General features: G+C 33.6%; 1 protein-coding gene across 4 annotated transcripts in view; it reads right to left on the minus strand.

The window, feature by feature from the left end:
- The window catches only part of LOC106884412 (ubiquitin-conjugating enzyme E2 E1), a 209,915-nt gene that overhangs the window by 28,896 nt on the left and 165,460 nt on the right, over positions 1 to 15,559 (minus strand). For all 4 annotated transcript variants that reach the window (XM_014935773.3, XM_089362078.1, XM_089362079.1 and 1 more), the window contains one exon: positions 3,054 to 3,104. In XM_014935773.3, the coding sequence (XP_014791259.1) occupies positions 3,054 to 3,104 (51 nt within the window). The remainder of the gene's footprint in view (positions 1 to 3,053; positions 3,105 to 15,559) is intronic.

Genomic DNA, 15,559 nt, shown 5'->3' on the forward strand with positions numbered 1-15,559 from the left:
GTTTTCTCTAGAAAATGAAGATAACAAAGAACTAGTTCTTCCTGTTCCTTTCCGATGATGAAATATGATGGAAGAAAGATATTGGCTAAATTTGTCTAAGTTGTTATATGAGATTATAATTTTTCAGATTTTATAATAATGCTTGACTTTGACCAAAGATCTTCAGTTCATTGCCATGTCAAGAAGGTTGGATTCCTCTTTGTTCATCAAGTTCTTATACTTAAGAATATTTTGTGTCTCTACAAGGCTTCTCTTCAACACTGCCATCATCATCTTTAAGCTATTGCCACTTGTGAGTGTCTTAACTTACTTGATCGAATTTAGAATCAAATTGTTAACATGGTGAGTTTTCTTCTTTCTACTTGGTTGGAGCCTTTAGTTAATCCTCAAAATGCATTTGTGTCTTTTCTGAAAATATTTCCATAGTCATTGTTCTGATGAACTTTCAGGTTTATGATATTCAGTCCTTTAAGATATCAGTCAATTAACATCTTTTGAATTTGTAAGCTCATTCTTTTTCTTCTTTGTAGTCCCTTATGCTACAGTAGTCTCATGCCTTGTTCAGGACAAAATTGTATCATTAGAATTAAAAGACTTTTTTTTTCAATAATTACATCAAAACTATGTTTAAATCAGTTTGGTTAATCTAATCATCAACAGGTATAAGATGTCTGTTGATGATAGATCAAACTGATCTATCAGGTAGCAGACTAGATTAGAACTAGGAACCATTATTTCTAAACTAAGTATAACAATGTTTTAATACACTAGGTCAATGGTTCCCAAACTTCTTTTGTTGCAGAACACATAATTTTCTAAAAAGCACAGAACTCCTACTTACATTATATACACAATCCCTGCCATCCTAATATCAATAAAATATTAAATGGAACAAAAATTATTTTAGAGAAAGTATTTATATAAAAAAATACATTGATAACTTGACGGAACCCAAAATTCTTTATTAGACTCCACTTTTAGAAACACTGTACTAGGTCACTGACACAGGCATTATTACCCATTGTTGAGAAATAAAGATTCTAAATTTGAATTTAGTCAAGAACTAGGAATAAAACACCTGATGACAATGGGTGATCAAACCTTTGAAACATGGTGAGTGTGTAAATATTAGAAAGAAAAAAAGAATTCCATTTCTTAAAAAGGAGTCATTCTTAAAAATCATAACCTTCCTTTATTTAGAAATATTTATTAAAAAGAACTTGTCTCTAAATATATTAAATACCTATATCTTGCTGCTTTACATTCATAGCTATAGATAGGGAGGAGAATGCCTTATTTTTTGTTAGTTTTTCTATCACTAACTAAAATCACAGAGCTAGATAGGTTCTTGTTTTTGTGCCAGTAATGAGATATGATGGTGAAACCCCAGCATGGTTGTATTTCCAGTAACCAGAAGAAGTAAAAGAATAAAAGAAAATGAAGTCAAAAAGACAAATTCTCTATCCCCTTGGCCATGTGCAACTCCACAAAAGATTTGTATGTTGAACAGAAAATTAGGCAGTTTAAATATAGCAGTCAAATGGTCCCCTTCCCCCAACAAATATTGAATGTTCTATTTTTTACCAGAGTAACTATTTTTACAGTTAGATGTCCTTATTATTAAGCACTCAACTGGAAATTGGAAATGTAGTTACATTTCTAGATCTATGTCCTGAATATTTGAATATAATACATGTCATACTTGCAAACAGTTGTATAATCTGATATTGTTTGGATCTCTAATTTTAAAACAATCTTTTTTATACTATAATCCATAACAAATGTTAACTGTTTTCTAAATTATTTATCACAGTTTTGAGTACATTATACTTATTATCTCTCTCTTTCTCTTTTTTTTTTTTTATTAATCCCTTTTATTTTCTAATGTTAATCCTTGAAGACAGCTTTCAGGAACAATAGTGGTTTATTCACATAGAAGGCTGTAAATTTTTCTCATATGGAAGTTGGATAAGCTGAAAAAAAAGTTGTTTTACAGTTCACGGTTAGTAGCATGGGTTGCTGTGTATGAAAATAAAAATCCAGATTTAAGGAATGGAGAAGATAAAATCCAGGTTACTTTTGTAGAGCATAATAAGCCATTATTGGACAATGGTTAAGCTGCTTGAAACTTCAAAGTCACTGTCAATAGTATTCTTGTTAATGAATATGTAGTAATATGTAAAGGTGTATATATACATACATACATGTATATAGGATGGTAGAATTGATTGCATAAAAATTCTTTATGGGATTTGGTTCTATATGAGTGAGGTATCTATGTCTAGGTCAACTTTGCATTTTGTACTTTTCATAAGGAACTTATTTATTCACCTAATGGCGGATAAAATAAATGTCAAGGAAAGTATAAGACTAAAACCATTCAAAGACAGTGTCTCTGTATAGTCAAATTTCAAAAGAGTGAAACCAGTAATAAAAAGCATCTATGTATGTGTATATATATATATATATATATTCTGTGGTATCTAAGCATCAGTAAAGAAGATGGAGGGATGGTGAATATGTATGTATATATCTAGAGTAAAAGTGTCGCTTACAATGAATTGCTATCACCTCACTGATTCACATAAACACAGAGACACAGTTTGTTTGCTAGATAACATTTAGCCATTAATCTATAAAGTTAAATTATAACAAAAATAGGTGATTATATTGCTAATATACCTAATAATAAAAAGAAGTAATTAAAAAACAAAAATGAAGCAGCTACTGATGATTTATATACATTTAGATATTGATCTTGCAATTTTTCTACAGGCTGTTGCAAGATGGTGAATAATGATAGCGTATTGATTATTCAATCAAGAATGTATACAAATTACCGTTTTAAAAATACTACAAATGGGATTTTTTCTCCCCCTTTCTGAAAGGTAAAAAAAACAAAGTAAATATAGATAATAAAAAAATGAACTATCAACCATCTAGTAGCTTGCAGTAGTGCCAGTCACCCTGATTGAGAGATAGATAGATAGATAGATAGATAGATAGATAGATAGAGAGAGAGCAAAATAGCTAGCGAAAAAGATATATTTTACCTGCAGTTTGGAGGTGGGTCCACAGTGATTTCTGCTAACTCTCTCTGGAGTCTGTAACAGAAATAGAAAGAATAATTATTAAACACACACACACACATATATACATATATATATAAATATAGTTTAATGAAGAAAACAAAATGTTCACTTTTGGTGGTAGTGGTGGGCAATTCTCATCATGGCCCAAAATCAAAACCCCCAAACCATATCAAATATTTATTGAAAAGTAAAAAGAAGACAAAAAAATCCTATACAGCATCTGTGATACTCATCACATTAGTTTCTACTGGAATGTGTAAGGGTACGTTTGTATGCACCCCTCCCTATACATATTTGGTTTTACAAACACGAGAAAGAGAAATAAAGCAAAATAATATAACCTTTTATTAACTGAAAATAGTATACAAATTATTCAAGGGTTTTGAGTTTTGTGCCAAGGTATCTGACAAAATTGGTTTTTAAATGTACGAGTGTAGCATATATAACTTACATATAGGACAAATGGAAAATGGAGACAAATGCACAAGATGTTATTTAAATCATTTATATTGCCAACATATGTTTCGATTGATACATTAAAATTAATCTGGGAGGAAAAATAATGTGGAATAATGTATCAATCTCATCAGGGAGGAGATTATAAATAATGGTGTTCATTAATAAGTCAGTTTACAGATGTAAGAAAATATATAATATAACCTATATATATATATATATATATGTTTATACACGATCAATTTGTATCGTATAGTTGAAAGAGTTTATCTGTAGTAATTTTCTGAGGGACTGCAATTTCTTCTAAAAGGAAATAATTTGCTTCAAACAAATGATAGAGTCAAAATCTCTTTAGACTTTTGTTAGAACATTCTGAGACATGCTGATTCCCATGGATCGCATAAATTGTAATTCTTCGAAACATATGTCGGAATAAAGTATGCAGTTACAACATGCGTTTTCTCCATTCCTTAAATTTTTAAATATACTCAAATACCCAAAATATCAAGGAGTTTCTGCCTCACCAACAGGAATTACACCACAGTTATTTTGTGATCTTTGCTACCTTGGTTTCTATTAACCCATTTATTCTATCAGAATTATTATTTATTAGGATAGAATAAATACATATAATTAATTATATATATATATATATATATATATATATAATCTTTCGTTAAATACTGAAGAGGTGAATTTATAAGATTATAAAACTTTAGAACAAGCAATACTGTGATCCTGGAATTAATTTGCTGAAACATGTGTTTTATAAAGCATAAACTACAGAGGCATCAAATTAATAGACTTAAGATATGAAAGTTATAGAAAGAGTTATAGCACAGCTTATTTGGAGTGAAATTAGTTTAGAGCAGATGCAGGTTGAATTTAAGCCAGGAAGGTTGGGGGCTGCTAATGTACTCTTTTTAGTAAGATAATTGCAGAAGTTCTTGGCTAAGAGCAAGATTAGGCATATATTGATTTGGAGAATCCCCTTGACAGGTACCACACACTAATCTTGTAATCGCTAAGAAAACTAAATGTAGGTGAATGGCTTATGAAGACTGTGCAAACTTATGTGTTGCGGGGATGTCAGCAAAGTGAGAGTTATATATAGATACACACACACACACACACATTTACATATGCACACAATGTGTATAATATATAAATATATATTGAAGATAGCTATGTTCAAATTTATTCTTCTTTATGAAACTACACACATATTACACAAACCAAATAACTCTAGTTATGAAAAAAATAAATAAGCACTTAAATAAAAAAAAAAATTCATCAAAATTGAATAGGTGTATAATATCTAACAACAAACATTGAGAACAACAAACATTGAGAACATATTGCAAAAATAGCAGAATTTCAAACTTTTTCATCAACATGAAACCAAAAATATGGAAGCCATAGAAGGCATCAGACAACCAATGTAATATCACAAATTTCAATGTAAACATGGAAAGTTATAGACTTCATGACACAAACTGTTATATCAAATACACAAGCTGACAATTTCTTGTTGACTAAGAATGCATTTTTACAAGGAGCTATTGCTACACAGTATATTATAATACTGAACATCACACACACACACACACACACACACAAAAAGAAAAGCATTAGTTGATAAGACAACCAGCTTCTACAGAATTACACACGCATGCAGAAATATGAAGAGCAAAATACAAATCAAAAATCAATACAGATCCAGACAGTCAACAGATTTGTTAGAGTGTTGGACAGAAAGGCTGACAGTACTTGTTCTAGTGTGTTGCGACTCCAAGTTCAAAATCTACTTGTCTAGATTCTTCTACAACCCCTTCTACAACAGCTTCTCTCATGCTATTTCTCACCTGTATTTTGCTTTCTTCACAATTCAATAAGCCATCATTTGTTAACAGATTTGTCAGAGCAGTGGATAAAATGCATGACAATATGTGTCTAGAGAGTGGTGAGCTGGCAGAATCGTTAGCATGCCAGGCAAACTGCTTAGTGGCATTTTGTCCATCTGCACGTTCGTGAGTTCAAATTCTACTGAGGTCGATTTTGCCTTTCATCCTTTAGGGGGTTCAATAAAATAAGTACCAATTGAGTACTGGGGTTGATGTAATTGACTTAGCCCCTTCCCCCAAATTTCTGGCCCTGAGCCAAACTTTGAAACCAATATTTATTCCAGTTTTCTGTGGCTCCAAGTTCAAAATCTTATCTAAATTCTATAACTCCTCATATACAACTTACCTCCTTGTGTTTTTTCTCCCACCTATATCTTATCTTTTCATTACTTTATTTCTTTACCATTCAACAAGCCACTGTCTTTGAAATGTTGGAGTAATTATAAACCTTGTAACTATATAATTGACAGTCTCCTTTATCATCATTACAACCCAATTTATGTCAAGTTCCCTTTGTCTAATAATGGTTTCAAATTTTGCCTTTGAACTCAGAACATAGCAATGGGCAAAATACCACTAAGCATTTCGTCCAGCCAGCTTGCCACCTTCCCTTTGTCTAACAATAATACTAAAACATATGATACCAAACATATGCCAAAGTGGACAAAAAGATTAAAATTTTTGTATTTAAACTAAATTTAAACTGGACATATCTGGCCTGTGCAGATACTGAATTTCTCTATGTAAATTGCCAAGGCTCGTTCCATCAGATGGTGCATTTTATGGTGAATTTCCTTTAACTCCCGCTGAAGTTACAGTTTATTTCTTGGCCACTTAGTGTAAAGTACAGTATTGATAATAAGGAGAATGAAGAATTTGAACAACAGCTCATTGATGGATGTTATGGTTAACAACAAAAAAAAACAAAAAACAAAAAAAAACCTAATTCAAACTAATAATGGAGGAAAGTTCATTTTCGAACACTGTCATATTTATACACCCTGAAGAGATTGTAACCGCAGCATATAAATATGCAACAATATACAATTAATATGATTGAAACACATGTTGGACAATTATGATGAATAAACCAACTGTAAATAAACATAAAGTTTGAATGTTCAGATTCTTCATTTCCCTTAGCCTTCTGGTTTGCCAGTCCTCAGTCAAATCGTCCAACCCATGCTAGCATGGAAAGCAGATGTTAAACGATGATGATACACACACACACACATACATACATATTTAGATATAAAGATGCAAGCATGGCCTTATGGTTTCAGGTTCAGTGCTACTGCATGACATTTAGCCAGTGTTTTCTACTACAGCCCTTTGCTGACCAAAATTTCGTTCTAGTGCATTTGGAACAGAGAAAATTGAAAGACATTGGTTAAGAATGTACGTGTATGCATGTGATAAGTGTGTGTGTGTGTGTGTGCTTCTGTGAGTCTGTTCATATCTCCTTTGCATTCAGTCATGACATCACATCCAGGTTGTTTGTTGTTCAGAGCTCGGAGATTATTACCTTGCTTGCAAATAAGTAGGAGGTGGCAACAGGAAGAGGTTTATCCAACTACAGAAAAACTCTTCCCCATTGTACACTCATCTGACCCATGCAAGCATAGAATAGTAGGTGTGAAAACAATGATGAGGATCACGCACACACACATACAAAAGTACAAAATGCCACTGATGAAGCAAGACCACTTGGTTTCATTTATTACAGATTACAATTTTTACACATAACTTCCATCTCTTACATTTGAGAGGCTCTACATGGTCATTCAATCTGCTAGTGGCAGTAGTCAAATCTTCTCCAAATAATACTCTCCTATTTTATTGTATAGCCACACTTGCTAGTGGCAATCATGGATGTACAAAAGGATGGAAGTACCTTTGAGCATGGCACTGCTTCATCACAGTTAATTCAAATAATAATTACAAATAAATGAATACTACTAATTATATGCAATGAAGCAAAAATTATATGTGTTTGATGTTTGTTGATTTTACTTGAGTGTGAAATAAGATAAACAAATACTTTAGTTCATTATGGAATGTTGTAGTTGAACAAAGTCTTAAAAGTAAAATTTGGTAACCAGCCCACCATGTGTGTGTGTGTGTGTGTGTGGTGTGTGTGTGTGTGTGTGTGTGTGTGTGGTGTGTGTGTGCATGTTTGTCTCCACATGCCTTCACATTGACTATACCCTTTCTCAAAATCTGTGGCTAAGATTTGTTAGATGCCATTACATCTAGTTCGTTATGTTCTGAGTTCAAACCCTACCAAGGTCAAATTTGTCTTTCATCCTTTTGGAGTTGTTAAGGTATCAGTAAGCACTGGGGTCGATGTAATAAAATTTCCCTTCCCCTCAAGACTGCTAGCCTTGTGTCAAAGTTAGAATTATTTCCAAGAGTCTATACGTTAAGTGTGGTAGGTATTGAGTGCAACATCAGAATCACTTTACTTGATTATTCTATTTTCCTTTGTCATTAAAGTGTAATAATTCTGAATGAGCATATCCCACTGACTTCAATGTGTGACTGCAAAAACTGAAGAGAACTATTTGTTGGACATTGTCTAGGATAACATATAACTTTTAGCAAGGCACTCTGGTATCTTCAATTCAGTCATTTTCAAAAGTATTAAATAGAATAAATCAACCAACACATTCCAAGTATATGCAGATGTTCATATTTGTAAACAGAGACAAATAAATAAATTATCTATCCCTGTGGGCACAACCAAATACACCAAAAATGCTGATATTTTTATTTTCCTTTTCATCTTTTCATGTGTGTATGGAAAAAAATTGTAGCTATCATTTTTAGAAGGAATCAAGCATATTAAATATAACAAACTTCACACCAACTAAAATAAAGTGAAGTCTGTTTCTGAAGGACACTTAGTTGTTTAACAGCAGGTTAGATCTGGCTGAACAGACCTATGATTCAAGAAGTTTCAACTTTGACCATCATGTCTTGTTTCAGTCATGGTATATCTACGATTACATTATCCAATGTGTCCTTTCTTTGAAACAATATAGTAATTTGAGGTAAATTTGGCTACCATTTCTAGCATGTTGAGCAGTGCCTTTTGGCTTGAGGTATACTTAATAACCTAATTGTCGAATATATTGACCTTATGTATCTATATCTATATCTATACACACACACACACACACACACAAAGGGTGCAATGGGTAAATTGTTGCCATTTTATATTTTCAATTTCGCACATGTGCATTGTTTGCTTTAGATTTTGTTGATTACACAGTATAGTAGGGTCAGTTGGGCACCATCAATGAGAAAAACAGCACCATGACGCAATTCACTCTGCCAGAAATTTGGAAATGGCATGCTGTACTGCTTGGCATTTGTGCCAGAAGCTCCAATATGAATATTTCAGAGTGTTTGGATGCCAATCTAAAGACAGTGTCAATCTGAGGACATGTACTAAGTGTGATAAAAAATCAAACATCCAGTCAACATCATGGTGTTTGCAGTGATCAGTAGTGATGGCAACGTTATGCATCCATTTATCTTCCCACATGACCTCAGATTCAACACAGAGGCCTACATCAAGTGTTTGGAGGAGGTAGTGCTGCCCTGGGTCAAGAGAGTGGCTGCTGGAAGACCCTATGTCTGGCAACAGGACTCTGGACCATGTCACACAAACAGGAGAACCCAGTTATGGTTGTCAGACAATTTCTTTGACATCATCCCTAACATCAGGCCATCTAACCCCCAGACTGCCCCCCCCCCCACACCTATTATGTTTGGGGCACAGTTGAAAGAGAGAGACCAACAAAATTCCTTGCAACACCAAAGATGAACTGAAGGCAAGGATTATGGCAGCATTCACCAACTTAAAAAAGAAGACCATCCAATGGTGATTTTATTGAATAAATTTACTCTTTAGTATTTCAAGATATTTTTATGTAAATTAGGTAAAATCTGTTAAAATGAAATGTCAGTGTTATTTTCATGTTTGCGTACTTTAGATGACAATTTAATCACCGCAACCTGTGTATATATATATATATATATATATATATATATATATATATATATATATATATATATATATGTTATTGTCTAGACTTTGGCATTAAAAAGTAAACAAATAAAGAAGTGTGTATGTGTGTGTTTAATGAATTATTTAGCTCACCGGTCATCCGTGTGGTATTATTACATACAACTTCATGAAAATGAAATCTGGTGAAGTAACAAAACAAATCAATAACCCTATCATTTGAAATACAGCAGCTTGTCTTTAATCACAAAGGCATAACTTTTGAAAACTTCATCATGCTACATGATTGCTTAATCAATAATTTAGATGATCTTGATACTACAGTTAAAACACAGACATGTGGGGAGGTAGGGACTTCTCATCTTATATAACTGTTTACAAGCTGAAGAAATTTAACCCTTTAGCATTTAAACCAGCCATATCTAGCCCAAATATTTCACCTGTTTTATGTTCAAACCAGCCAGATCTGGCTGCTCATATCTACCCAACAATGTCATTCTAAGTATGTACAATAACATCTGAAAGCTATGATTAATGAATAATCCAAAGCAATGTGAATAAACGTTACATTTGACAGAGTAATATGAATGTCAGAAGGTTAAAATACATTATCTCTCTGTATGTTTTGAACCAATGTTATCTCATCTGTGAGGTGTGGATTATTTTCCAATCTGATTGAAACCAAATCTTTTCTAAAATTTCCATCATAATATCTCTGCTGTAGGTGCTTTCATTCAACACCCCCACACAGTACTTCCTCACTAAGTATCACCTGTTTAAATTAAAACAGTTGAAACAGTGCAGACATCTCACTTGCACACGGCTGCCAAATGCCTTTAATGCATAGTCATTTCCACAAGTCACTCGTACCCAACCATGCTTGTAAGTGACTGGCTCACACACAAATCATTATTTTCCAATCACTATGCATTTCCCCTCTGATCATGTTTCACTGCCATAAAACTTCACACTTCTTAACACATCTCATATTACCTGACTTTTGTGTGGAGATGGAAAACAAAGCTGTTGGAATATTTTTTGTTCATGCCCGTAAATTGACAGTTTTCATGGCAGCAGCAGTAATACTATTAGAACTTTTGAAATTTTGCACATGTCAAGCAGCTTAGAAAGTGTAAATTTCTTCAGAATTACTCACTTTTAATCCAACAAAACATGCTGAAATTGATCATTTAAGAGATTTCTGCATGTGTGAAAAAGATAATCTTTCAGGTTTTTCTGTGTATGAAAATCGACAGCTTTCATGATCCCAGTCCTATTACTATTTCAAAACTTAGACTAGTTTGTCAATAGTAACTTTTATCTTTTATTTGTGTCAGTCATTGGACTGCAGCCATGCTGAGACACTACTTTGAAAGGTTTAGTTGAACAAGTTGACTCCAGTACTTATTTTAAGTATCTTTATCTCTTTTGCTGAAGTACTAGGTTATGAGAACATACACAAATCAACACTGGTTGCCAAGTGGTGGTGGCAGTGGTGGAGAAGAACACAAGCATAAAGACACACAGACATGCCAATATACCCGAACTTTCATACAGTTTCTGTCTACCAAAATCACTCACAAACAACATTGGTTGATCTGGAACTGTAATAGAAGATACTTGTCCAAGTTGCTGCACAATGGGACTGAACCCAAAACCATGTGAATGCAAAGTGAGGTTCTTAACCACACAACTATGCCTAAAATGTTGACTAAGTTTCCTAAAATTTTTCTCTTTGGATGTTAGCTACAATCTGGATCTTGGAGCTATAAGCTCCAAGATCCAGTTCTACATGTGCCACGTAAGTGACAAAAGTACAGAATTTACCATTCCACAATGTATATATTATACATCAGTCTGTCAAATATTTTTCTACATTTCTTAGAATAACAATAGCAACACCGAATATCTTGGAAACCAAACAACAACAGCATTAGAGAAAAAAAAAAAAAAAAAAAAAAAAAGCGATAATCCTCATTTTCATTTGTGTATTTAATTCATCAGAGGAATTAGACATACATAAGTAAGTAGGTAATAGATAAATAAATAAAAGAATAAAAAAAATAAACAAAGCAAAAACAAAATAATGATGGAATCTATTTGTAGGCAAGACACTGAAAATTGACATTCCAGTATTCTAATTCTACCATGAAACACATGTGCCAATGAAAATACCAGACATGATCTGTAAGGAGAGAAAATATTCTCCAGTAAGAATTATATATATGGATCTTTATATGTTTCTTTTACAAAGATGAGAGAGAAAAAAAACAACAGTAAAATAATATCTAATCACAGAACAGCATGTATGTATGCATGTATGTATGTTGTGTGTGTGTGTGTGTGTGTGATTAAGTTGAACTTGTCTGTATTTGAATGTCATATATACGTTTATTAGTGTGTGTGGTACATATACTTATTGTTGTTGTTGGCACTCCATCGCTTACGACGTCGAGGGTTCCAGTTGATCTGATCAACGGAACAACCTGCTCGTGAAATTAACGTGCAAGTGGCTGAGCACACCACAGACACGTGTACCCTTAACGTAGTTCTCGGGGATATTCAGCGTGACACAGTGTGACAAGGCTGAGCCTTTGAATTACAGGCACAACAGAAACAGGAAGTAAGAGTGAGAGAAAGTTGTGGTGGAAGAGTACAGCAGGGTTCGTCACCATCCCCTGCCGGAGCCTCGTGGAGCTTTAGGTGTTTTCGCTCAATAAACACTCACAACGCCCGGTCTGGGAATCGAAACTGCGATCCTATAACCGCGAGTCTGCTGCCCTAACCACTGGGCCATTGCGCCTCCACAAATACATATACACAAACAAAATATACAATACTATGAAACAAAATGTTCAGAGAAAAATTGGTAGGATGGTGTGTCAAGTATTATTTGCAGTATACAGGTGTATTTGAATGTGTGTATTGAGCCATGAAAGCAGGCACAGAACAAAGTGCAGAGAATTCAGACTAAACAGATAGAAAAGAATAGTTAACGTTACACAAGACCCCGAGAGAACATGAACTTATGTGGTGTACATGCATGCATTTGTATGATTGAAGCAGCAACATGTTTTTGGGATTAAATTTGCAGTGTTGCAACCATGTTTAATGTATTTAACACACACATGTGTATATATATATATATATATATATATATATATATATATATATATAAAAACAAATAGTAAATGAGTATATGCATATATACGTACAGGTATGTGCATACCGACATCCACCTGTATGTATAGGTGCATATCTGGGTACAGGACATTGCAAACAAACATAGACGAGAACACACGAGCCACATAGAGAACATTCTCCTTCATCAGCCACCCACGTTTTAACACCGGCGTTTCGTGCATACCGACACTTTCCATTAGGTTGCATCACAACACACACACACTACACAATTGAAATAGAATATGAAGCAATAGAAATGTTTAATTGGATGAAAGAACAAGGACGTCTTACAAAATATTTAATGCAACTTATACATAAATATGTTTGATCTTAAATACATCAGCATAAAATACTCTTGTCTTTTTTTAACATACATAAGAATAAAGGCAATATAGACGCAGGTGTGGTTGTGTGGTAAGAAGCTTGCTTCCCAACCATATGGTTTTGAGTTCAGTCCCTCAGTATGACACCTTGGGCAAGTGTCTTCTACTACAGTCTTGGGCTGACCAAAGCCTTGAGTAGATTTGGTAGATGGAAAGTGAAAGAAGCCTGTTGCATATATATGTATATGTGTGTATTTATGTCCCTGTAACTTAGCAGTTTGGCAAAAGGGACTGAGAGGATAAGTATCAGACTTAACAAAAGAAGAAGAAAAAAAATAATAAATACTGGGACCGATTCATTCTTCAAGGCAGTGGCCCCAGCATTACTGCAGTCTAAAGACTGAAACAAGTAAAAGATAAAGTTAGTATGATGTACTGTCTGTTCTTTATCCACCAAGTCATCTTCGAAGTCACTGCTGTATTAGTTAGAAATAGTAACCAAATTTCTATTGGAATCTGTAGTCCTAGATAGTCAGAAAACAGGAATGAGTGATGATCACAGTTTGAACACCTATAATTTTAGAATTTCTCATTCAGAGTTACCCTTAGACACAAACTAGGTCACATTTTTTGTTAGGTCATAACACAAAACAGTAAGTGTTTTGAAGGTCTGAGTAGCCTAGTAAGTAGTTTTAGAGTAGCAAATTAAAATCACAAACTAATTTTTATTCTCAAGCTAAAAAAAAAAAAACAAAAAACAAAAAAACTAGATGTTTTTATCTTATTTTATATTCATCAGTTTTCATGATAATGAGAAAGGTAGCAGTTTTATCGGCATAAACAAAGTACTGTTCATAAAGATAAGTGGATTTAGTTTACACATACACACATATATACACCAAAATTTAAATTCATACAGAAGGTTTTAAGTTTATAGGTAATAAATGAAATATTGCAATGTTTATTTGTCCCCTTGAAGTATGAATGAAATGGCTACAATTGGGAATTACACAATGGTGACCTAACTTCATCATTTGTGTGTATCTATATATATATATGTATAAAATGAGCAGAAAACTGGTATGATATTCAAAGCTTTATAGGACATACACGTGTTTCAACAACATGCCAAAATAATTACATAGCGTTATGCAACTTGTATTGCACCTCATCAATGTCTCACCATACTTGGCTTGCATTTTCCACTCTAGCCTATCTTGAGTCTCGTGCCCCACATCATACTACACTGGATACTGGAGTGGAGTACAGAACTCAATGAAGAGTTCAATTTTAGCTGCATGTTTTTTGGATATATGTGTGTGTGTGTGTATATTGTTTGGGGGTGGGTGGGAGGGTGTGCATAATGAGCTGTTGCATTATCTTTAGGATACCAATGTAGTGATTTACAGGACTGTACACTGTAATAGCTTTAATCTCCAGATCAATGGTGTGATTTGAGCTTAACAGTGAAAGCTAATGAAATATTTGTCAACAATACATTAAGCGTCTGCAAAGAAAAGAGACCTCTACCCTAATTCACCTCCACATGGTAGCTACAACATATTTATAACTTGGGCCAGTGCCCCCAACATGGCCACAGTCTAATGACTGAAATATGTTAAAGATACAAGAAATGACCAATGACATCTATGAATCAATAAATCCTTTGATCAGTAATCCAAACACTTTTTCTCTTTCAGCCCTCTTTCTACCACAAACAATGCCCCATTGGAATTCCCTTACCAGCCATGTTTTTTTCCTAATGAAGCCAACTGAAAGATATTCCAGTGATTGCAATAAATAGTGTAGAGGATAGTGCATATACAGTTAATAGACAGGCCATTTAACAAGGGATGTATAAAATATCTTAATTAGAAAGTAAATAAAAAAAAAAAAAGAAGAAAGCTACCCACTTTACAAATCTCAATTGTAGAGGAATTGCTTTAAGCTGATAACAAACTTAAGCCAGTTTCTTCCTAATTGTTCTTAATATGTTTTTTCCACTTAAACAGTGATTCATTTATTATCAGATAAAAGCGGGCATGGACAGATAATCTGACAAATTAGCAGAGTTCTGTTTACCAAAAAATATTAAATTCCTTTTAACATGCATCAGAGTGAGTCAGTAGTGGAAACCAATTTTTTACATAAAGTGACAGGCTCTTCTGCAGTTAATTTAAGAATGACTAACTTTAACTACAAGGTCAAACACAGAGTTGAAAGATAGTACATGTGCACGAGTGCAGGTTTTATAAAGATGATTAATTTACATTGCTCAACTGAAATCTACTAAAGAATTATAAGAGTTCTACTATAAATTTTACAATTAAAAGTTCTAAGGATAAGAATTTTATTAACCTCATATATACATACATTCTTTTCACATTAACAACATTCATGCAAACTTCCCCCCCCCCCCCCCCCTCCCACTTAATTTCAATCAGTGGAGTGTGGTGACTTCACAGAGAGATTGCCTTCACCCCAGCATTTGATGAATACTTATACTAATACCAAAAATCAAAGTTGACTTAAACAGGATTTGAACTCAGAATGTAAAGGGACAAAACT

Source organism: Octopus bimaculoides, chromosome 1 (assembly GCF_046866305.1).
Source record: "Octopus bimaculoides isolate indiv1 chromosome 1, ASM4686630v1, whole genome shotgun sequence".
In the NCBI taxonomy this organism is placed as follows: Eukaryota; Metazoa; Mollusca; class Cephalopoda; order Octopoda; family Octopodidae; genus Octopus; species Octopus bimaculoides.